The sequence below is a fragment of the Nannobrachium achirus genome (assembly GCF_963921795.1).
Source record: "Nannobrachium achirus genome assembly, chromosome: 1".
Taxonomy (NCBI): domain Eukaryota; kingdom Metazoa; phylum Chordata; class Actinopteri; order Myctophiformes; family Myctophidae; genus Nannobrachium; species Nannobrachium achirus.
This window is the reverse complement of record NC_137810.1, coordinates 26,055,180-26,081,362: the sequence shown is the minus strand read 5'-3', so window position 1 is coordinate 26,081,362 and position 26,183 is coordinate 26,055,180. Positions and strand designations below refer to the sequence as shown.

Sequence of the window (26,183 nt, the reverse complement as noted above, 5' to 3'; positions counted from 1 at the left end):
GTCCCGTCACAGTGATTTTCTAAATGTCACTCTTTAGTGTGTGTGTGTGTGTGTGTGTGTGTGTGTGTGTGTGTGTGTGTGTGTGTGTGTGTGTGTGAGAGAGAGAGAGAGAGAGAGAGAGAGTGTGTGTTTGTGATGGATTCTTGATAAAAAGGATATCTTATATATACATTCCTCTAAGAGCCGCATCCCACTTCCAAGCCCATTCACGCCCCCTTTACATCGACTTCAACTCATAGGTAGGTGCTAGAACGTAAGGAATACCGCCCTTAACTCTATCATTGGCCCCCCGTTGCCATGGTGACCGCCGTCCATTGGCTCGTATTCCCAGCTATGGGACCGGCGGATCCAATTTCAACCGAGGAGGGCGTAGCCAGAACACACACACACACACACACACACACACACACACACACACACACACACACACACACACACACACACACACACACACACACACACACACACACACACAAATAGCTAATAGTTAGCTCACAACTTTCCACTTTTCTCTTTCACCTCAATCGCAGTAACATCCGTATACACCACTTGGCACACGGAGTTCTTAACCGGAAGTGCGTCCGGCGGTCAAATATGTCCGACCGGAAACGTGCGCTGCGCCACAATAGTTCCGCCACAATAGTTCCCCCCCAAATTTTTTTTTTTTTTTTTTAAACTTTTTTTTTGTAACTTTTTTTTTTCAAAAAAAAAGTTTTTTAGTAAAGAAGCGGGCGTGGACTCTAGATGTGAGCGGCCCAAAGGGCCGCGAACCTCTAGTACTATATAAACTTTGATCATCAGGACGACACTGTGGGTAGCTCTATCAATTAGAAAAGGTACTCAAACCCAAGTGGATAATACACAGTAAAATGACATGCCTTTGGAACATTTATTTTGTATTGTTTGACAGGAAACGGGAGAGAGATGGGGAGAGACATGCAGCAATGATCGTCCGGAACGGGATGGGCTGTCAGGCAGCGATCAGGGCCTGCTGGCGCATTCTATCACGTTCAAAACTTTATTGGCCCTAATAGAATTTATTTGCTTGCAGTAGAGCAAACATTTCAAACATAACCACAAAAATTATCTTTTCAAATATTCAAAACACATTAAAATGGTACAGTGACAGAAGAAGTAGATGGAATGGCTTGACTAGAATGGGGAGAATGTGGCATTAGAGCACATATAATGAATAATTAAGAGTTAGTTCAACCATTTCTCAACACCAGGGGTCCAAATAGACAGTTATGGGTCTGTAACTCTGATAGCGTACAGAGATGGAACCAAATGGAGTCTTACGGGTTCATTTGGTTCCATTTGTACACTCACAGGGTACACTGATCATCTTACAGTGTAGATTGAGGTCCCAGAGATAAAACAAACGAAATTAAATGGAGGGTAACTGGGGGTTAAGGCTGGGTGATATTAGGAAAACCTCCGATATTCGATAACGTTGTTGAATACCTCGATATCGATAGTACTCACGATAATAGTAAAAACAATTGCATTATATATTTTTGAATGTTTTTCACACCTGGTTACAGATGGACTGCTTTTTTTGCTGCATGCATGCATAGTGTCTCTGTTAATTAATTTGACAAATACACCAATACCTAATTTCAAGCCGTATTTGTCGATATGTATACCTTGCATGTTGATACCTCGATATTGATAAATATTCGATATATCAGCCTTACTGTGGGTCCTTGAAATTCAAAAGGTTGAGAAACAAAGATGTTGTAGATCAATGCAACTGACGAAAGAGTAAAGAATGCCAAAAGGCTTACTTCTGGCGTCTGACAGGATCAGACTCTGTAGGATGAATGTAGCGGGTCAGGATCTGCTCCACTGTTTGTTCATCTAGTACCCTATTGGGTAAGAGGATAGAAATGCAGTTATTGTCAAAAATGACATCAAACAAGGATGTTGGATTGTGCTCTAGTGCTGCTTCTATAATCCCTGGCTAACAATATACGTGTGGGTTTCATGATGCCGTCCTATTATCCAGGATAAGTGGCTGATTGGACGCCACAGCGGTGTAATTACATCCATTTTGCAGGGTCTGTGCGTTCTGTGCCTTCTCCAGAACAATGACATTACTTAACTTCAGAACTCCAAAGAGTTTTCAGTTCAAGTTGGCTTTCACCAGTAACCAAGACGCTGACACCACACACACAACATACACAACACACACACACACACACACACACACACACACACACACACACACACACACACACACACACACACACACACACACACACACACACACACACACACACACACACAACACACACACAGGCTCAAGTGTACACATGAAGGGTTGTGCAACTCACCTTCTCTCACTGAACTCTGTGTTGCTCTGTGGGAAGATGAGCTTCAGGTGCCAAAGGACCTGATTTAGTTTCCTAAAAGATAGAAAGGAGAAGACACTGAATACACAGCTCAAGTTTGGTGAATGCCAAAAATGGGACGAAAGGAACAAACAAACAAACAAACAAACAAACAAGAGTAGTGGCCATCCCAGTGTTCTTCCAGCCTTCCTGCTGCAGTTGACATAAATACCCCTGTTGGTATTCGAACAAGGCTTCAGTTCAAAACCCTACATTAGGCTGCTTATGAGATTTTGTCCATCTCTCTCTCTCTCTGTGGATTGAGTAAATTCTGAGTTGCCCTGGAGACCACAAAATGAACATTTAGTGCTAGGAGGACAGCAGCTGGTGCATAACATAATGATGACTTATTCTCGGGTGCTGCTGGGGCATTAAGTATTAAAACACTTGGATGGACTGTCGGTTGCTGGGTGGGCTCAACAACAAAACATGCAGACCCTCAATGGTAACTGTGCTGAGGATAGGATAACAATAGTGCAGAAATGGCCACTTTTTCCCACATGAATAGCCATAGAAAAAAAATAGCACATCTACAACTTCTACAAGCTCTACAACACCGCCTAGCAACACAACTCACTGTGAGCTTGTAGATCGGCTATTTTTGCTGGTCATAATATAGACCCCTGGGATTAACTGAAGTGTATCCACAAGTTTCCCTGGGGGTTTACTGGAGACTATCAGGACCAAACTTCCGGGTTTAACAGCAGACATACAAGCTCACGTCGCGTCGCAGATGCAACCCGTTGTGAGCTTGTAAATCGGCGGCGGAACCTCGATGCAGACGTTTGCGCAATGCACTATGGGGCGTTGGAAACTCGTGGATAGGGTTTAAGTTGTTGATACCCCCTCCCTTGAAATGGAAACTGGTGGTGGTGATCAATACAACTGGCACTCAATATCAGTAGGGCAGCTGCAGCTTGGTTAGTCATACCGATCAATTTGGGAGAGCGCACATTTTAGATCTGTTGAAATTTACTGTATGGGTCACACATACGTAAATCTATGGTACAAACACTGATGACGGCATTCAAATGCTGCATATGTTCTTTAGAGCAATGGTGTCTCACACACTGTGGGCTGAGACACACTGTAAACACTAAGGCCATCTTTCATAATGACATGACCTAATATATTACTACTTGGGTATATATTGGGTGGAGCAGAATAAAAATGAAACATGCCCTCATAGAGTACCCGTACTCTCTTTGCCAAGGCATATATTATAGACCTTGTTATTAGAATGAATAGAATGAATTAATGTTATTATAGCCATATTTTGGGATTTTATTTATTAATTGGACAAGAATCTTTTGCATCTCACTCACCATACAGTAGCACAAAATACAGGTCTAATAGTTTAGTTCCAGAATGAATTAAATTACAGTTACAGTTACAATTTATATACACCCAATTATTTACAGTACATGTGCTACAGATCATAGGGACATGACGTTAACCACTTGAGTCCTATTTTATACTTTATGGTGTGGAAAATTAGATTATTAGATATTATAGATATTATATAGATATTATATTAGATTTTGTGCATTTATGAATTAGTAGCATAATCAAGAAACATGTTTTTATATCAATGAATCAATGCGAAAAACTGTAATTGCTGTGTGCTGTCCTATTATTCCCACACTTGGGTCATTGCAAATGAAATGTTAAAACTAGAAATAATTGCTCCTCTGTGCACAGGTCTCCACCAGGCCAGGTAGGTTATTGACAGGTAGGTTGAGGTTCAAGAGTTATGGGCAAAACGGGAACCTGCCTGTTAAAGCGCCACCATGAAGCCAATTTGAAAAGAATGACTTTCTTCCTTGGCCAAGAGGGAATGTGTGTGCAAAGTTTTACGGCAATCGGTTGCCAAGTGCATGATTTGAGGCATTTTGTTGAAAACTGGCCAAACTTTGGAAGTCAATCTTAGCCAATCAGGATGGATTATGAAAATATGAGAGATACGTCACGGAAAGAGAGGGGCGAAAACAGTCTCGGCCACACCTTCGGCCTGGCAGATACAATCACGCAAAAATAGCTCAAATCATTACGTGAAGGTTGTAGATCTATTTTCATTATTTTTTAATGTGAATAAAAAAAAAAACATTTCATTATTTTATTAAAATAAAAATAAATCTATAATCGGTCAAATCGATTAGATGAATTAACTGTTGCATCCCTAGTAAGAATGACCTATGGCTGCCGACAACACTGCTTCAACTCATCCTTTATACATTCAAAGCGGGAAAACCTCTTTCTGAACACCCAGGCCAATGGAAAAACAGTGGTCGAATGAATTGAAATACACAAACACACTCTGAAAAGGTTGATCAACTCTCACCCTGAGCTGCTCTAACCCGCCCCATACACCTTTCTCTTTGAAAGCATGCCTTGTTCTGGGGCTGCTTCTGCTGCTGCATGGATCCAGATGGCAGCGTTACACAACAAGGAGACATGTTTTTTCAAGAAAACAGAAGGAGGGGCCATGAAGAAAGAGGTGAGCAAAAAAAAGTATGGGGGAGGAGGAGTTCAACAGGGGAGAACTATGCTCAGAATTGGCAGAACATCCAATGAAAAGTGGTTTTAAGTTTCCAGTTGGTCGTGGGGAGGGGTAGTGGGGGTGTTATGGTAGGCAACAGGAGTAAATGTGTAGAGGTGAGAAGGGATTCCCTATGCAGGTGTAGGCCTACCTCCACACTCCCACAATAAGAGAAATGTATATGGGTATGCTTGATCTTGGCAGAGATTAAGGTTGTGAGTGCGCCCGCTCAAGCATTTCTGTCGATACAGTATGTGTGAAAGTGGAGAGGGAGGGTAGTCAAAGGAGGGTGGAACGCCAGGTGTGAGGGCATTGTTCAGCCTTTACAGCAAATGGAAACTATGTCTTCCAATGGAAAAAGGGCTTGGCCAACAGACGCGTGGAAGCACTTCAGGCAAGGTCAGGGTGCATACCTGGGAAACGTGCCATCATTTACAGTCAGGAATAAAAAAAAAGGAGGGACACGTATCAATGATCACCACATAGAACCACTGGCACTGACAGAAGAGGACGAAAACCAGTTTGGATTTCTAGATTTGTGTGGAAAAGGAGATTATTATTATTCTTTTTTAAATAAGAAAACGATGGCTCCATGGCTCTTGAGCATGCAGGACGGAAGCAAAGCAAAAAAAAAAAAACTCTGTAGCTCTTATATGTAATTTTGTGTATGAGGAAAATAAGCCTTCAGTTTAAGCCATTTAAAAACAAGAATGTGCACTGAGTCAGCCTGGTTAAATAGAGACTGAATCTCATGTCAGTTATGATTCCTGTTTTCATAAGCCCCTCTTGGACCGCAGGAACATTTCCCAAAACCCCGGTCACTTTCTCAAGAACTACCTTCTTTTTGACAGAAACTAAATACCAACTTTGGTTTTAATCTTGGGCCACAGTACCCCCCCCCCCCCCCCCAAAAAAAAGAGGTCCCGGCTCACATTGGTTCAGGGAATATCGGGGTGGCACCAGCAGCCAAAATAAAACCACAAATAAAAAACGAAACACTGATTGGTCAAGCATCGCAAGAGTGTTATGGTCTCTTCCACACCAAGCCTTTGTCTGGCAATAGTCTAATTAGCTTTGAAGTAACAACAAGAGCTCATTACGGTAAGGATCTGAGGGTATTCTTATTATTTTTTGTTCTGCATAATGCAAGCTTTGTTGAGGGTGTATACTATACATGTTGTTATAATATTGATGATACTGCTTTTTTGTATGATGTCTTTACCATGCATATATAGTACTACAGTGTATCTTGACTGCTGTGCTGTGTTTGGTGACTGAATTTCCCTTGCAGGACCTCAATAAAGGTCTTATCCGTCTTCTCTTAATCAGTCCATCACTTCAGCAGAATTCCAGTACTCAAATTTCTGCCTCCTCGCCTCCTCCGTCATCTGTCCTCCAGCATGGCGGCGTTACGGTGAAATTGGTGACCTGACGAAATATGTGACCATCTTGTGGACTTCACATAATTTACATGAAGGTCTTTAACAACTCATTTACTGCTAAGAAAAAACTGTGACTTTTGCGGTTGCCTGCCGCGATTACTTTTTTAACGGGGGCACGTGCGTGTCTGGGTGCATCACAGACAGAACGGCTCATACAAGGAGATATGCATGTGTGTCGTGTTTGATACCATCACACAGGTGCGATTTTATTTTCCACACTGATTGGCTATAATTTGGCTTCCAACGGAGACTCTGTCTTATTTGACAAAAATGCCAAAATACCACTTGACATATCGTCTGAGCTGCCTGTAAGTCTATTTGCACAAGAACACATGTTATATCTCTATAATATATATATATATTTTTATATATATAGTACCCACTATATATATAGTACCCACTAACATCTCTGCATTCTAGTGTTCTTTTTGCATTGGATTGGCTGCCAAGCCTGCCATCAACATAATTTCGTTGTACACTTGTGTTCAATAACAAAATAAAATCATCCATCCATCCATCCATCCATCCATCCATGGGTACATACATACCTGATACTTATATGCAGCTTTTTATAATGTACATACCTATTAACATACAGTATATGCTGCCTCTTCATACCGGTTCTCATACTATTGTCATTCTGGTGAATATCTGGGATATATGGCTGCAGGTGCGTGTATGTACATTATTAACTTTACTCTACTAGGAACAATGCGATTATCTGACCCGTTTCCTGTCCCGTTTTCCTCGCACTTCTTTCCATCTCCATTCTTACTCCCTTTCATGAAAACTACAAATGATGGAGCTTGTATAAACAGGAATTTCACCCACACCAGTACATCTGTGATGTGACAATAAATGCTGATTGTGATATCAGACGGATGCAACACACAACTTACACAGCCCTGGATCAGTGGCGTGTCCAAATGTTTTTGACTGGGATGGCACTGACAGTGACTTATGCAGAGGTGGAATGAAGTATGAGTGTGCACACACAGACACACTTATGCACCTATGCCTTAATTAAAATACGAATACAACTACTAAAGGCAACACAACTGGTGGACAACATACAAGTATTTGGGTGAATTCATAAATACTGTATCCTCAAATCTGCTCCAATATCTGAATTCTCTGGTGTCACTTTCATAGAGTGCGGTGATATATATATACATTTTTGTCTTTTGAAATGCATGCAAATTAATGTTAATTCATACCACGGTTAAGCATGATTATAACCTTGTTTTGATACACATAGATGCGTGTTGAATACTCTGGTACAGAGTACCAAAGAAGCCACCACCATCACATTTTGCAATGACTGCATCCAACAAACGAGATTCCTGAGTGTGGTCCGTGCCACCTCAGGCCAACACAATGGACACACCAATGCTCTGGGTAGGCCACCCAGCCTGGCGGAGATATGCACTTTGTGGAGTGCTCTTTTCTACTTGTTGGCCATGTGATCAAGAGTTAGACCTATCTATAGTAGGGGGCCAAAACAGAGTAGAAAAACAGTGGGAAAACACTTGTGTTTTCTCATAGCTACTGTGCAACGGAATAACAAACATTGCAAATATTTCTGCTCGTTACTAGGATTAAAAACTTCTTAAGAAGGGGAATGTAGTCCAGATTTCTGAATTGTTCAGGGTAGCCAAGACATTGAAGACAACTTATGAACAGCGGCTTTGAGACTCTGGAAGTAATATTGTGTGCTCTAGATTCAAATTCTGTTTATTTTGCCCCATTCCAAGAGAGGAAAGCAACTCAAAGATTCTGAAACCTCAGAGCCCTGGGAAAAACATTGGCGTTTAAAACCATTTCCAGAAGCCAGCGGTGAATACTGGGGTCATCTCTCCTCACTTCCCAAGTGACTGATGTTTCCACCACTCCAAATTGGCATTATAATGGCCACCATCGCCTTCTGACTAACTGTATTACCCTGCTATAATATTTACTGTAGTTTGCAAAAATAGCTAAAAAAGCTGGACTTAATTTGTTATGACAACTGGAAGCCCTTGAGGTAGGCCTATAGTTTGTAAGAACAAGAATTGACACAGTCAATATATAAGCTGGTCAGATGGAAAAAAAAAAGTTTTTTGAAAAAAAAAAAAAAAAATGTTTTTTGAAAAAAAAAAAAAGTTTTGGAAAAAAAAGTTTTTTGGAAAAAAAAAGTTTTGAAAAAACTCGGGCGTGCTCAAACAACAGTAATAACTGCGTATTACCTTACTGTACTGTATACTGTACCTCACTGTACTGTACTGTACATATTCTGTGTTCTATATCTATGAAGTCTGTGTTCTAGATCTATGAATTTTGTCACTCCCCCCCCCCCCCGTGTATGTGTGTGTGTGTGTGTGTGTGTGTGTGTGTGTGTGTGTGTGTGTGTGTGTGTGTGTGTGTGTGTGTGTGTGTGACTTTTACTTATAACTGAGTACATCTACAGTGCAGTATTGATACTTTTAAGATACTTTTAAAAAAACAAGTGTAAAACATTTGAGTACTTTTTCCAACAGCTACTTTCCCCCATAGCCTGGAGGACTCCTGCTAAGTTTGCAGTTGCCTTAGAGCCTATTACTCTATAAATCTATCTGTGATGTCTGATTGTACTAAAACTAGCATGCTTATTAGGCAGTAGTGGGAAAAGTACTCGCATTCTTTACTTAAGTATCATGCAATACTGCAATGTCAGTGGAAGTCTTGTATTCAAAATGTAGGATACTTGAGTACAAGTATAAAAAGTATTTGTATTAAAATGTACCAAAAGCAGAAAGTACGCATTATGCAGAACTTAATGTAACCAAGGTGTTCAAATAAGTGTATTGATTGTAGGCATTTTCCAAAATCTTGTGGTATTTCACTGCTACATATCGTTCTAAATATATGCTTTCTTGTCATTTAGTACAATGAATGTGTTACCGTGTCTCTAGAAATGTGCTCATTATTGGTGAAGATACTAACTGTAATTCTCAAAGACTCGCATTGGTTCATTCAGCACATCGTTTTTGCTCTGTTTCATTTGATATTAAAATGCAACTCGAATTAATCTACTGTGTGGACACTGATCAGATGACAGGAAGAAGCAGCTCATCAATGAATGTACTTTGTGTTGCTTTTGTAAATTGTGTAGGGTACGATATTTTCATGACTTCACACCAAAGCCCATATCATGGTCATAGAGTTAAATCATTGACAACTTGCATACTCGTTCAGTTCATATGTTAATGCAGATGGTATGCAGATGGTGTGACACATCACCTACTACAGCCTACAACGATGCCCAGGGCAACACTGCATATTGTCTATAAATGGCTCACAGTTTAAATAACGTACGGTTTATTTGGACAATCATCTGTAACAGATGAAGTATAATTAAATACGACGTGATTAACGTTTGTTTGACATCCTCATCACAATTACATTGGATGCATCGCGTTGATTAAAGTGAATGGCTGCTATAGTTTTGCTAGTTTTCATCACCTAATCACCTTCCTTTCATAACCTAATCTCTACGTTTAGAATTGAAAGAAAAATAATGTTAATGTTAGTATGAAGCTAATTATAAAGCTTAAATGGATGATGATGTCAACAATGACTTGTGAAAATCAAAGAATGATAACCGATCTACAAGCAATCATACAAACATTTTGTACTTTGATGCCAATACTTTTGTACTTTTACTCAAGTATAGACCTCTCTTTTCTTCTGTTTCATTTATCACAAGCAGGCTGGCCACAGGCACCGGCTCAGTGTGAAGGAATGGTGCTCCCTGCTGGACAAAATATTTCATTACAGCAGTACAGGTCTGGCTCCCAATCATGAGCTCGGTGACCATGTGACATGGACAGCCAATCGGCAAATAGGTCCCCTAGGTCCCCTGAATGTCTCAGGACAATGTAATCTGTTTAAAGAGCTGGTCCTGCTGACCAGCTAAAAACAAGAGCCAATGACGTATCAACCTACCAAATAATTAAATATCTTTAAACAACAGAAAACAAAGTATCAATGGAGGAATTATGTAAAATGGAAAGATATTGTAACCACAATCAGATATTTCAGCAAGGCAAATCAAGGCCCTCAAAGTATGTCAAGACCTTGAGCTACGCTCACAAACCATCATGATGTGCGAGTGCTGATTCGAGATCAAAGTTTTCCTTTTAACTTCTTAAGGATTATAAGGACAAGTGGTCCTCATCATTGACCCCATAAGCCTTATCCCTGGGAAGCTCTTTTAAAACACAGAGGTGTCTAGTTCAGAACTGGCACTCCTTTTAAGTCTCCTAAACATCTGACTTCAAACCTCTGAGGGTTGCTCAAGGGTGACATTTGCAGCCACAATGCATATCATTGCCGTATCAGTACGTGACCTGCGCTCCTTCACCGAGTTTAAGTAAAAGACAAAAGAAGGCTGACGTTGAGTAAACAACTGGATTCAGTTGTTGGGAAGGTTGGGAGCAGACATGCCGCCTTGGAGGATGAATTTGTAAACAGGAACTAGCTGTGCTAACTAAATAAGCAGCTTGGAATGGTGGCCTTAACGCCAAAGAGTGGAGAGCTTGACGATAAGTCGGGCAGAGCAGAGCTCCATCTGGGTGGATTTAGGAGAGAACAGATACATAAATGGTGTACCACCAGGCCTTCTTGTCACCATGTATCCTCTGCATCTACATGCAAGCGTGAGGTGGCAGATGCCAACATGTGGGTGGTAAGAATCTGTCATTAAAGATCTCTGAATAGACATTAAAGGACTTTCTTAGATGCAAGACACTAATCCAACATCTAATGCCACAATGTTGTAAAGACTCAGAAGCTGAGGATTGAGGAATCAGAGAGGCTCATGGGAGAGAAACATTACAGGCAGATGTGGCATAAGGCTTCTTTAGTAGAAAAAGAGTTTGGGAAATGACATTTCTGAACATTGCAGATCCTAGACTGGGTTTCTTACCATTAGCATTATCATAGGTGGGTTTTACATTAGAATCCTTTTGCAGTTATATTCCATTAAAGATTTGACATGTCATGTCCTCCTTCTACCTCTGACATAAAAAAGACTGAATCACAATTTACTGTGTTGGACTTCAGCCATGCCTACAGAACTCGCCTTTGGATCGTTCCTGCAGCAAGGCTGGCATGCAAATAACCACGATAATGCACACTCTCTCGTGTAATATTGCTTAATTATATTGATCATTAGTCATCATCATTAGTAGCAAAATGATATGGCCGTGTCTGTGTGCACTGCGCTGCTGCTTAATGCAAGCACGCAGTGTTTATTGTTTTAATTAACAAATACCAACAATATGATACACCAAAATTGTATTAGATTGTTTCGCCTTGTGCCCATGCCCTATTGCACCCTGTGGTGCAGTAGTTATTTTCATAGTTTCTCCAATGATTTAAGCATGCACATTACTTCTTGTTGAAAAGCACATCAAGCCATATGCCATTTTTAGCACCATAGTAGCTGTCCGTTGGCTCAGTGTTGAGAGAGGTGCATTCAGCATTTTCTTTCCCACACTTTTTTTCGACCGATCTTTTCATCCTCTGGGGGTGAAACCCACCCCACCCTCTTATTTCCACATGATGAAATGGTAAATAGCCTGCATTTCTTGGCAGAGCATTGGCAGTAGTTGTGTCATGAAATCATCTTTTCCGTGGCCTGACAGGGCACTTTTCCACTTTGAGGCCTTCAGTGGCATTATTGAAAGCACTTTACAATGAGCGTTACATTCACCCAAACACGCATGGTTGATGCATGGCAACACCCTCATTAGGAGAAGTTTAGGTGTTCAGTGTCTTGCTCAAGGACACTTCAACAAAGCCAAGAAAGAGACAGGAATTGAACTAGAAAACATTGTAGTTCCCAAATGTCCACTCTACCTCCTGAGTCACATCCGCCCCACATTTCAATGTTCACAAAATACATACAAAAGTCTGAGAAATTCGGGGGTGTTACCTTTAAGCAGGTGAAGATGGCTCCAGTTAAGCCTGTCACAAAATGTTAAGTCTTATTTTCAATTCTTTCAAGCAATTACAGAACTTGTAAGCATCAGCCACCTCTGCACCGTGTCCCCAAAAGGGGAAAAGTGCCGTGTCATGGCACTCTGAGGCCACCGAAAAGACGATTCCATGACACAACTACTGCCAATGCTCTGCCAAGCCTTCACATAGCTGCCCTCCAAGGGTTGGCTGGAAAGCCAACACAGGCCTGTAATTTCTTGTCAATCTCCTTGCTGTTTGAAATTAGTCTCTAGGGAGAGGTGGGATGAGAAAACACACCACAGCTAGCCATGAAAACCTCCTCGTCAACCGCCTGCCAATAATGATCTCTCCTTGGCACTGTAAGTGTGTACTGCGTAGCATGGATATGTCGCTAACCAGCTGCAGTCACACTGCTACACATCTGCTTTATATAATGTACTTGGTACATTCTGAAACCCATTCTCTATCTAACCCTTCCCCCAACAGCCATTTATTGTATAGCTTAGTTCCATCATCTCTTCCATGCATGCACTTGCTGTTCTGTGAACTGGACACTTGTATGGGAGGTTGGAAGCCATCCACAGTGAGACTTACTTAAAAGTACAGTGGGAACCAGCAGACTAAACAAGAGAGATACAGTCTCACAGCTGGCTGAAGTGTCCCCTATGGAAACCTAAAACTGCAAAAGCATAAAGATTCTTTGTGTGTCTAGGTGGACCTGGCGCAATCAAGGGAATACACACAGTCATGTTTTAGTACATAATATTACCACGTCTTGAAAATCAACAAAAATGTCTCGTCTCTGAGCTAAATTATGTAATGGCGCCATCTCATAGAAAGATATACAGGACAGTATAGGCCTTAATGCTCTCCATCTGCAGATTTGGGATTATCTTAGATTTGTTTGTTTATTGTGTTTTTTGTCAAGTTGGGGGGGGCTCTCCAACCTTACATAAACTTGCCTCATCCAAGATGCATTTTAAGTCGCTGCCTACAAAACACCAGACAAAGACAGACATGTCAAAGTGGAAAATTAAAAAAAAATAGCATGGGTAACTACAAAGATTTCATTCAGTGGCAGTTCTGATTGGCATCCAGTGTTGTCCCATGACATTTCACAGCTTGCAGCTTCAATATGCAATTCGGTAACCATTTCTCAGCCTTTTACTAGTAAAGTGCAAGGATAAATGTTTATTCTTCCACTGAGGGGGAGAGCGCTGGGACTCTGTCTCCAGTGGAATTGGGAAATGAGTGACAGAAGGTTGTCCCAGCAGGAAAACATGTGTCAAACATGACAGGGCAAGGCCACCAGTGCTACTGAAAAAGTAAACTGCAGAAAATAGAAAAGGAAAGAGAACTTGGGAATGGGAGGAAAAAAAATCGCAGCAGTATGAAGTGAGCGGTGCACACCGACACTTCACATGGTATCAAACACGACACATGCATATCTCCTTGTATGGGCCGTTCTGTCCGTGACATCAACATTGGTGATGTTGGTCTCTCTGCGTACTTTCTATGCCATTAGTCTCATGTGACGTTAGTCTCGGACATAGGCACATCCAAAGCCAGACGTAGGAGTGGTTGGGAGCGTGTCGATATTGCAACATAGCATCTGTTCGACGATCCATTCTTACGACACGGGTGAATGTTAACCTGGTGAGTAGCTAACCTGCCGACGTGGGTGAATGTTAACCTCTATGCCTAAACCTAACTCAAACCCTAACCTCAGTAACCGTGAAGCTAACCTGCCCGACGCTGGTTGTTGAAAGAATGACACATCGAAAGAGCGAGAATTCCCCGGAGTGGTTAGCACTGCTCAAATATTTGGGGAAGCCTCATCATTGAGAGTGGATAGTAGTTGCTAGGGCAACATGACAACACGTCCAAAGGAAGAGCTTGGGGGGGGGGGGGGGGGGGGGGGGGGTCCATGGGGAATGATGGCCATTTGGATAACGCGTGCCATTCCAGTTATGCAATACCCACTGCAACCATTGCCAGAGTAACCGTTGTAACCCTCCATCTGTCTGTGTCCCTTTTATACACATAATGTGTGTATAAATACTCGGAAATCCATATATTATATGGAGTTCCGAGTCAGGCATGCCCAACTATGGAGTCCAGACCAGTCTATGACCCATATATAGTCCCATACAGTATATGCACATGACCATTTATGGGCATATAGTCCCATACAGTATATGCACATGACCATTTATGGGCATAGTGATCGGATCTGCAGTTCTGGACAACCGGATCTCCATTATACCTATACAGTACAGTATATGGCCAGGTCGGTCAGATCAGTGGTTCAGGACAATCGCCCATCCGACTGACTCAACGCCAGGACTCCATTGGGTCATCGGCGACGTGCACGCCACGTTTGAAGTCGGTCAGTTAGAGGGTCCACGGGATACATGAACTACAGACAGACATAGACGTACAGTAGGGTATTCATGACTTGAGACTGAGGGCACACAGACTGCTGTCCAAAAAATTGTCTCTCTGTAACGTTAACAAAGTACAGTTAAAGGGATATTACACTTTCAAAAAGCTTTTTGTCATTGTATGGTCTAATCAGGCTTGTATGAACACCCTGAACAGTTTTTAGTTTTCTTCATTCAGTATTTAGATATTTGATGTAAAAGTTATCTGGCCCTCCAGGCTCAGGTCCTCTCCCCACACACACTCATTGTAACTTCAAACTCCATTTTAACCATGATAGATTCATTAAAAATACCCATTATTTTTTCTGGTGACTCAAACTACCCTCCTAATACGTGAGCAGGCCGTGTTTTTTCCATAACGTTTTTCATGTATTTTTAATAATTCTTTGTGAAAATGGAAAAAATTAAATACAATAAAAATATATAAAAAAGACATGAAAAACGTTATGGAAAAAACACGGCCTGCTCACGTATTAGGAGGGTATTATGAGTCAGCAGAAAAAAATAATGGGTATTTTTAATGAATCTATCATGGTTAAAATGGAGTTTGAAGTTACAATGAGTGTGTGTGGGGAGAGGGCATGGGCGTGTCGGGCCTGGTAACTTTTACATCAAATATCTAAATACTGAATGAAGAAAACTAAAAACTGTTCAGGGTGTTCATACAAGCCTGATTAGACCATACAATGACAAAAAGTGTTTTTGAAAGTGTAATATCCCTTTAAATTCAGAACTATTAAGGCCTGACTACAAAATAGTTAAATGCAGCAGGATGATTTACGAGGCTTATACCTTAACTCATATGCTGCCCAAAAAATACCCCTTTGTACCCCCTTCCCTGCCATGCCCGAGGAACCCGAAGATTTAATAAACTTAATTAAAAAAAAAATTTGTATCGAAGCGGAACTAAAATAGGCCGGAACTAATGCTCCGTGATCGGTTTCTACACGGACACATTATTGAGCGGACCACTTAACACCTTCTAAGCCAAGGGGAGCCCCTTAATGTTAAAACCGTACTATATCGCACATCCCCCCAGGGACTCTCAGCCACGTCGTACATTCCCGGACTTTGTCTTTAAAACCGGAATAAAAGCGTTTGATCCGAAAATCGGCGATCGTCTAACCTTCCCTAGTCACCACTCGTGCACTGATAGCTCATGCAGACCGTGCATGAAGCAGAGGTGACGTCAGCGCCTCTCCTTCTCCAAGGCTACTCCCAGCCATCCGTTTGCTGTCTGCACACTCGAGCTCCTACAGCAGCCATGCTTGGGGCTATGCTAGCGAAACTTTTCAGTTCTGTTCTTCAGTCACACATGGACTATTTGCGGGGACATTTACGTGAAAGGATCGCGCACGCGAAACGCACGGGGACATCGACGATCGGCCAAAACCCCCATTCTATCCCAACGGAAATCGAGAAAATCATGGTGAGTTACTGGCCTGGGGGAAAAAAAAAAGAAAAAACAGCGGCGCTGTTCAAGATGGAGGGGCTGCGGGGTCATGTTTATAAACATAATATTATGTCTCAGATCACAATACAATAATAGAAATGTCACGGCTAATCTACCAACCACCATTCTATTTCGGACGTCAAGGTGTTAACATTGAGACCCTAAACCGGAAGCGGATGGTCCGTCCTCTATTTTGGCCCGTTAGCTTTCTGTATAAACACCACGGCTTACAGATGGAGAACGGATTGATCAATTTTCAAAAAGCAATGTCCGATCGCGCACGATGGGAATTGGATGAGCGCCCGCGTTAACAGGTAGGAGGAGCCAGCAGTGAAAAACATAGAAAAATCTTCGGGCTCCTCGGCCGTAAACTACGAATGAGTTAAATTGTTTGGTAAATGAAGCATTCATCCCACAGACAGAATAAAGGTCACGTCTTCAGACAGTGCAGTTTATTTAGCCTGCTGCCTGTCACAGAGCATGCACATCAAAGGCTTGTTAATTAATGTTTAAATCTAATAACTGCCAATGGTCAGATGGAAAAACAAAATGAGCATTACACTGCTAGTTGTAAAAAGGAACAATCACTCCTATCCTTGACAAATACCCAATCTTACATACAGTTTGCATCCTGTACATGGGCACACACAAGAAGCAAAAGTAAGTAGCTTATTCATAATTGCGAGCATCAGGTCGCAGTTACTACTATTAAGACGCCTCAGGGCGACATGCGACCTCGCCCTGACAATTCCTGACCATCTGGCCAGTGATATAATATACGTATATCGGACGTTAACCATATGGAGATTCCTGCATGATAGTCAACAATGTGATGTCGGAACATGCATTACCAAATATGGGCATTCCCAGATATGCCCTTGATCGGGACAGGGATCTCCATATATGGGCATAAAACGGACTAGGACGTAATTAATTTGCAAGTGTGATCTGGGAATGCTCATATATGGGCATGTTCTGACATCAAATTGTCGTCTATATATGGGCATAAAATATATGGGCATAAAAGGGACATCATCTTATGTATCATGATTGACCTTTCATGAAAAGTACAATACGTGTTACAAAATAAATGTGAGAAAGACAGTGAGCACAACCAGGTATAAAAGAAAAGACCACTATGAACTTGTCTGGAGAGCCCCTGCCACTATTACTAAACAACTGTTTTGAAATACGTTGCAAACTGTGATATTAGCAGCTAATCATGAATGTGCTCAGTGACCAGGACAAAATGCAGCTCACCGCAATCTATCAGACTAGCATGCTAACGCCATAGATGGCCTTGGTTGCCTTGCCTCAGGCTAATAGTCTATCAGTCGTCTAACAGATGCATGTCCACTATTTTAGCAAGACTCTTCATCATCATGCATAGAACAGATAACCTCTGGAGACCCTTAGGAGAAATAGTGGAGCCAGCAGACAGAACCACATAAGAGGTTAAACCTTAACAAGAGTGCCATCCTGTGGCAAAGTCAAACATGTCTAATCAGGGAGATATGGGCAGAGATTATACAGACATAGTAAACAGTGGAGAATTTAGCTGGATTACCTGTGCTTGAGTTAAGTATTAACACCCGACACAGTTAACAAGATTAATAGTGTAAAGACGTTACATCATATAACTTGCTCTGCTCTTGCTCTTACAATCCTTAAGAGAAACTATTGCTTTAATTATCATGTTCCATGAACGGTTGTGTATGTTAGTTATTACTCAAATTAAATGTAATAATACACTTTGCATATACATGATCATTATGCAACAAATATACAGTAGAGGGAATGGGGAGTCCCGCACAGTTTTCACTTGCAAAACCTTTTTTATTTCACTCAGACCTTCATCAGGCATAAACATGTTTCTTTATGCCTGATGAAGGTCCAAGTGACCAAAAGTGAGGACAGTGTGCGCGACTCCTCCTTTCCTCTACTATTCAAGCTAATTATTCCGACGCACCTGTCCTGTCCCTTTCGTAGGTGTACAAAAGGATTTTTTTGTTCAGATATACAATAAAATTAAAACATTCTTAATTTGATCCTTTGCAACTCTGAGAGTGTACAAAATACATTTGGTTATATCTTATTTGATCTTGTGGTGAAAGCATGTGGTGAAAGCGTGCTTAAGTACTTCTTAGCCAGCGTCTGTCATAAATGAAAAGCTATCCTTTTGGTTTGTTTATGTAGGTCTATGCAGAACAGTTTCTACCACTTCCTATGTGAGTCCAGGTGTGGACACACCCTCACCACATTAAGCCTCAACCAGGCACTTGTTGGCCAGTCTTTGACTTTTGGTCCAGGAGAGTAGAACAAGTCAAAAAGTAAACTGTGAAGCCAGAGTGTTAATTTAATGCTGGAAGGGTCCATTTGTTCCGTTTGTAGACTGAGGATTTTACTCTGTAAATAGCAGAGACTAGATCAGGTTTTAGGTAGCATAAATCAACTACAAGGATCTGGTTTTTCAAACTGTGGGTTCAAATCCAGTGGTTGACACTAATGTTAGCCTGACTACCCTGGGCAAATAAAAAATAAATATTCAGGAAAGTGGAGCTTGCTTTCTGGTTGCCTGTGAAATGAGTTTTTGTTGCTGTTGTTGTCGTTTTCTTTTTGTGTGTTTTTAGGTACTGGGAAGTAGCAAACTCCCTTTTTGGTTTGATATGAGATGTACTGTATCAGTACATAAACGATTGAATGTCCACATGCACTGTAGCTACACTATACAGCCCTGGGTTCTTCCAAAGTTCAGTATAGCTTTAAAGACTAAAATGCAAACTAGCAGAAGTGACGAGAGCCTCACTAGTAAAAGTGGTACAATAAACTACACACACACACACACACACACACACACACACACACACACACACACACACACACACACACACACACACACACACACACACACACACACACACACACACACACACACACACACACACACACACACACACACACACACACACACACACCAGAGATTCCGTTAGCCGGTATTTACCGGCCATTGGCCGGTTAAATGTTTAATTGGCCGGTAATTATAAAGTCCACCGGCCACCGTGGCCGGCTGGGAAAATGCCTCTTAGGCTATTTTATCATTTAATCTTATTATTCACATAATTATTTGTCTAAAGCAGTAAAGCTACAACCATTAAAACCTATCATCATTTTTAATTTGTATCATGTTCTGTGAGTCTGACGACAGCGGAGCTCACCGCTGCTGCTGCTGCTGCTTCATGCTGCGCTGTGCGCATTAGATCAGTCTATATTCGTCGTACGATGGTTACGGCGCATTGAAAATATCAGAGCTTCAAGCTCACAACAAGTCAGTAACGTGCGGCGCTGTGAGCTTGTATGTCTGCTATTTTAGATACGCAGGACGGCCATACGGAGAAGCACACATCACGTTTCACCACTGACAATTCCAGCAGCTTGTCCAAATCAGCGCTAAACAGCGTGGGTTTAGTGTTATGATCCGAACAGAACTGGGGTTCTTCCGAGGTAATCTAGACCAAGCTGGACCCAGTAGACGATAATAAAAAAGGGACCCGAACTCTGTGGAATCACATGGATTATACAAGCACGCAAATGACTTTCTGATCGCATGGATGTGATGCCACTGTGGTGGTCAAAGCAACAGACTAACAGAGGCAAGTCAACCTTCCTCCTTGCGCCATCATAACATAACATTAACAAAACAAAACAAATGTTGTATGTTTGCATATTAAGGTTTAATGAGACGTGAAGCCAAAATCATATACTATTAACGTATTAATTTGTAGGCCACTGTGTGGCAGAGCACGCAAACGGTTCGCTTGAGTTGCGTCCACTTTAACCTATTCACTTCTTTTTTGGCAAGCGATCTATGCCTACATAGTTAGGCTATTATTTTGTTAACTCAGGAAAATATTGCAATTGCATCTGTAATAAAGAGGAGCCCACCGCTAACTTAAAATGGTGTAATTATCATTTGGGTGCACCATGCACACGCACATACAGTATCTCATCTTCAAACACGTATGTGACGTTCATTATAATATGGCCGATAACTTAATTGATTGGCCGGTAAAATATAATCCTGCCGGCCAACGTGGCCGGCCCCAAAAATGCCTAGCGGAAACCCTGACACACACACACACACACACACACACACACACACACACACACACACACACACACACACACACACACACACACACACACACACACACACACACACACACACACACACACACACACACACACACACACACACACACACACACACACACACACACACGTGAACATGATCTTTGGGCAAGCAGAACTAGAACATGATCACCTGTACCTGCCTATGCCTAATGGGCAAGTGATTTTGAGACCTTCGTCTTAACCCGTGGTTGTTGTCTTATGGGACTTATTCCACACCTGAATTCCTTTGATTGATTCTACCAAAGAGTCCAGGAGTATACTGTATACAATGTATATCCTGTATATCCTTGCCAAGAAATATATTAAGAATTACGGTGAGGACTAGAATTACGGTGAGGACTAGAAATGTCCAGGACAAATTTGGACATTTGAGAGGTATGTTAATGCCAGGTGGAAACATTCCTAGATTTGGATGCCAGGCTGAATATGGAGTATGTGTCCTTACTTTGAAAAGACGGTGGAGTTCTCTCTACTCTTGGTGAAGGTGTCAGGAAGAAACCTCAGAGTGATGTTCATTCTCCTCGCGGCGGCTGACAGCGTTTTAGCCTGATGGAGAGGACAGAGAAGATTATAGTACAGTACAGATAACTTATGGTAAGCTTAATCAAAAACTTTAATCAAAAAAGTTTAATCAAACAAATCAATCAAAAAAACTATTTTGTGTCCCTGTAATTATTTAGTGTAGATTCGTTGATATATAAGAACCTGCTTCTCAATTAAATTATATGAGCAAGATGAAGTCGATTATTGGTTCTAAATATCAGTTTTAATATATTTTCGGTTAATTGCCCATTTGCTCAGACCTGACCCTTTTTCATGTGCGACTGAACTGGGCTAAGGACAGAAAATGTCCAACAACCAGACAGACAATATTATTAACTCTATTCACAGAAACTGTCCTTTAATAGTGAGGTTCTATTATCCTTCCAAAACAAGATTGACATTTTGACTCACATTGGGAATTAATATCAGTGGGGGTTGGGGCACAGCATCTTCTGTAAAAATATTTAGGTCTAAATACCAACCACCTGGCATCAGTAAATCAAGTTCCAGGCTCAATTACATACCTGATGTTCTTACTGTCCTCATCTAGAATGGAAAAGATAGCTTTCCCTTTCTGGCACTCATATACTGTAGCGGTAGCCCCTTAATGACTTAAGACTGGCGGGTAGGGAGGGACAGTAAAAAGACGATTTATAGACAATTAGAGTAATATGCATCTAATAAGGGAGTATTGGATTTGGAAAGTTCTGGAATAAACCCAAAGCCCAGACATGGCATGCATGACATGTGCCAAAACATTTATCTCTTGCTGAAAATCCCACTCATTACGGTTGATTGATTTGTGACCACTGAGGAAGACAGCGTCTATAAAACCGCAGAGAAAACATGCATTACAAATAGCAATACAGGTAAAACCTGACAGGGGCAATGCATCTTATGCAAGTGGATGTCTGTGGTTTGGAGCAATAGCAGCGAGCCATTATAATGAAATACACAATTATCAGAGCAGCAATAAAAGCATGGAGAGATAAATAAATAAAGATATTTCAATTATTTCAAGCAATTTTATTGTGGTTAAGATATTTAAATAATCAAGGTAACCATTTACAGGGATAATCTCTGTTTGTTCCTACAGTGATATTAAGCTGATTAGAACTAATTTACAATAAGAATCTAGAATCTACCTTCTGTGCATTTATAGAGGTTTTTGTGCAATCTCGTGAAGGGTTAGGGTTAGGGTCGCATTTGTGCTCGTCTCAAGTCTGCCAGAGTTTAACTCTGTTGTAACTTGTTACTTACTTAATTGTGTTGAACTTTTTTGCTATGCGACTCGCATCCCTCATCTATTCACACTCCCTGCGTGCTCCACGCCCCACTACCCCCCTACTCCTGCCGTCCCCTGACAATCAAGATTGTGTATCAGAGATCTCAAGTAGCCACAATTGGCCCCAACATAAAGCTTCCCTGTCGTTGCTAAATCAAAGGTAATGGTCCTTTAATAGGAGTCTGTTAAAAAATTATTTACTTGATAGTTGAAGCGGGGTTTGCGAACCAGAGCGTCTCTGGTGGCAGAATCAGCCATCCGCCCGGTGTCCTCCAGAAACCTGTAGTCTAAGGCAGAAATTAAGAAGCAAGTAAAAACACCATTAGTAGAAGTATAATGATTCACTTTCATTTAACCTCAACTAAATGTATTTTTTTCAAAAAGTAAAAGTGTGCTGCTTATCATTACAAACAATAGCCCCCAAAAAACACCCTTTCTGTGCCGCTCAGCTTCAAAGTCCTTGGGTTGAAAATAAGCAAATACGCTGCTTAAAGATAAAGCTCACCATTGAGAAGGTTCATCTCATCAAACTGAGAGAGGGCCACGAAGGCCACCTTGTCTCTGACACCACTGCATCCTGAATCTTCCTTGTGTTTTTTCACACAAAGCAAGCTGCAGGCAGAAAAGGAAAGCATGTTGATTATACATTTATTGGTAGAATTTCATGTCTAATTATACTTAACTAGCCCTTACCCGTTCAAAGATATGAGCTCCAAAATGATGTGCAGTGTGTGGGTTATGGGATGTGCACTGTGCACACAGTATATGAGGGATGGAAAGTAACTTTAACTGGTGCTTGCATGATGTAGGAGCATCAATGTAAGAAACCCGTTTCGTTTAATGGCTACAGAGATACTGCACATCATTTCGGAGCTCATATCTTTGAACGGGTAAGGACTAGTAGTATAGATGTTAATGAACACCTGCTAAGGGAGAATGAAAAATACAATAAAGCTCAAAGGCTTAGACTGCACTGAACAGCGCAATGGGCATAGACCCTTGTCAGAATGAGTTGCCCTATTGCACAGGGAAAATACAAATAAAAATAAAAACAAGACGGAAAGTGGAGTTTGCTTCTGGTTGCCAGAATGAGCAAGTGGGTTTTTACAGGTTTTAAGAGACTTCTTCCTTGGTTTTAAGCTCTAGGAGGAAAACATCTGTGCATTTCAAGTTCATGGAGGGAATTAGTATCTCTTTCTCTTCCATGATTAAGTTGTTGCGAGGAGCACGCATTCTTTCAATTTGGGGCCCAGGGAGCCAAAGGGGTCCTTGAGGTGGTTCCGGGACGTCCGAAGCAACAATTATTGATAAAAAGAAACCAAATGGACCCTTACAGGTCTGTAACTCAAGAGTGTCCCAACTAAATGGTATCTACAAGATAAACAAAATCCAAATGGGGTCTGTGGCCTAATGCATTGCATATCAAACTGGGGTCCTTGAAATGAAGTGTGAACTGAGCTGTGTGTGTGTGTGTGTGTGTGTGTGTGTGTGTGTGTGTGTGTGTGTGTGTGTGTGTGTGTGTGTGTGTGTGTGTGTGTGTGTGTGTGTGTGTGTGTGTGTAAGTGTGTGTGTGTGGGGTCACCCAGCAGTATTGCAGGCCAGGCTCCAGGCTACAGACACACATACTGTAGAGACGCATAGCTATACAACCGGTCATGCTAAGGAGACGGTGTGACCATCGCTCAAAAGGTTGAGTATTATGTAACAGTGGGTCTGGAAAATCCTGAGCAGTTTTGCAGTTTTTCACTCTCTAGGGATCCAGGTCATTGGAAAGCCAATGCCGAATCTAACGAGGTGTAAATCAAAATCATGAAATGTCTTGGTACACTGTGGGAACTGTCTCTGCGTCACATGGCACTCCCTCCCTGACAGATTGAAACCCTGGGAGTATGCTTGTCAGTCACCAGGGCTGACTTATGACTGATGTTTAAATGTGTCCAACCATCCTGTTCCCCAAACAAAAGGGAGGGGCTTCATAATTTGTGGAAAACCACACCATCAGAGCTGATTATGAATATTATGGTTCCAGGTTAGATTAGATCCCAGGCTCCATCTGGCTCCATCTTGAGCAACAACAAAAAAAGTTATAGAATACATTAAAAAACCTACACACTTGAAAAATAACTGCAACAATATAATTTCCTTAGGTTAAATGTCACTGATGCAATTATTCTGAAATTGCCAGATCTGTGTTATGCAACACTTGAGTTGAGATGTGATCCATGAAAAGAAAGATCCAATTCAGATTCTTGCTGAGAGAAAGGTATGTGGTCTGTCTCGCAAAAAGCATATACCTAGAAACTATGCAAAAGGAATGCTGAAAGATGCCCAAAGCAATAGGGAGTCATACGAGAAATAGACAGACAACCCGCTTTTCAATTCCAGTAAATCTTAATGTAATATGCAGGTGTGACCTTCATTAAGCTACTTAGAATGTGAAGGTTAAGTTGTAAAAGCCTTGAGATTCATGGCCATGAAATATTAAGTTTAGTTATCAATGGCAATCCATCAAAGCAACATTACTTTACATCAGTAAAAACAAAAACATAGCAATAACTGAATCATAAAAATCAAGTGTCAGAGGCAGAGCCAACAGAGAAAATGTTGCAAAATCATTATTGATTTTCATCTAAAATGCCAAAAGTCATATGTCAGTCTCAGCAAACCGAGATACAGATGCAAAACCATAACGCTGTTGTCGGTGGAAACCTTGTATGTCCAAAACCGTTCCTTTTGTATTTATCATTTAAAAAATAAAACTAGTGAAAATAGACGATCTACAAGCACACAACGCTTCGCACCGTGAGGCATCGTGTGCTTGTAGATCTCCTATTTTCACCAGTTGTGTGCAACAGTCTTACAGTATATGATGAGGTAGAGCTTAATTTATTAAATAAAGTGCACATTTGAAACACACATTTGATTTGATTTGATACAAGGTTTCTGCTGGACAGTGACGATAAAGAAAATATTCAATGTATGATGATTCATTAGGCTCTTTGTTATGAGTATTTGTCTCTTAATGACATCATCAAGAGTCTTGGCTCTTGTGTGAACTGTGGGAGACGTTTCGTGTTTACAGACGCCGTGCTCACAATAACTACAGTCTAAAATGATGTGAGAATAATATAAACATTCTGCTTCCGGGTGGATTTACCCATCAGAGCCTGAGAGAATCTGTTTTATTTTACAACAAATACCCACCTGAGCCTTCTGCAAGACAGCACTAAGTCAAGCAATGAACTTTGGCCTATTGTACTAAGTAATGAAGCTAAATCCCAAACCCTTGACTAACACATAAATCTCAATAGCATCCTTTAACACAGACTAATCAGTTTTCCCCTCAACGTGGCCTGTGTATTTCACAACCGTAAGGGCTAGTTTTACTATTGCCTTCTTGGCTACACGTGAGATTTCCAATAATTTCTTACGATAGAGTCTTTAAATCACAGATAATACATCCCAATAAAGTGGTGTTTAAACAGGGAGATGGTTGGTAAGCACCTAGGGGAGATCATCATAGCCTAATGGTGGCCCGGGGGCAGGAAAAGCCTTGGAGCAGGCAAGCAGCATCAAAGTCAGGTCTTATTACAGCTAATGCAAGTTATATAAAGGCTATGCTATTCCGTCTTCAGTGTACTCATACTGGGAAGCAGATATGTTCTCAGCCAGGCTCTAAAATAAAAAAGCAGCCACTGGTAGCCTCAAAGAGCCAGCTGGCATTTCTCATTTTTGACGCTAGGTTTTCCACCAAATTGTTACATGGACATGGATAGCTCAGAATGTTCCAAATACTCCACAGTGAGAAGCACGTACAGTACAGTATATTACAGGGTTGAGGGTTCGATTTGGTACATGATGTCTTTATAAGACATCTAACATAAAGTATGTTAAATCATGGGCAATGTACA

The 26,183-nt window shown here is 41.2% G+C and overlaps 1 protein-coding gene across 1 annotated transcript in view; it reads right to left on the bottom strand.

The window, feature by feature from the left end:
- Positions 1–26,183, bottom strand: part of znhit6 (zinc finger HIT-type containing 6) — a 44,581-nt gene that overhangs the window by 16,090 nt on the left and 2,308 nt on the right. Inside the window, exons 3-7 of the mRNA XM_080724517.1 lie at positions 22,778–22,884; positions 22,474–22,559; positions 20,890–20,990; positions 2,337–2,408; positions 1,788–1,868 (exon numbers count right to left, since the gene is read on the bottom strand). Of these exons, the coding sequence (XP_080580643.1) occupies positions 1,788–1,868; positions 2,337–2,408; positions 20,890–20,990; positions 22,474–22,559; positions 22,778–22,884 (447 nt within the window). The remainder of the gene's footprint in view (positions 1–1,787; positions 1,869–2,336; positions 2,409–20,889; positions 20,991–22,473; positions 22,560–22,777; positions 22,885–26,183) is intronic.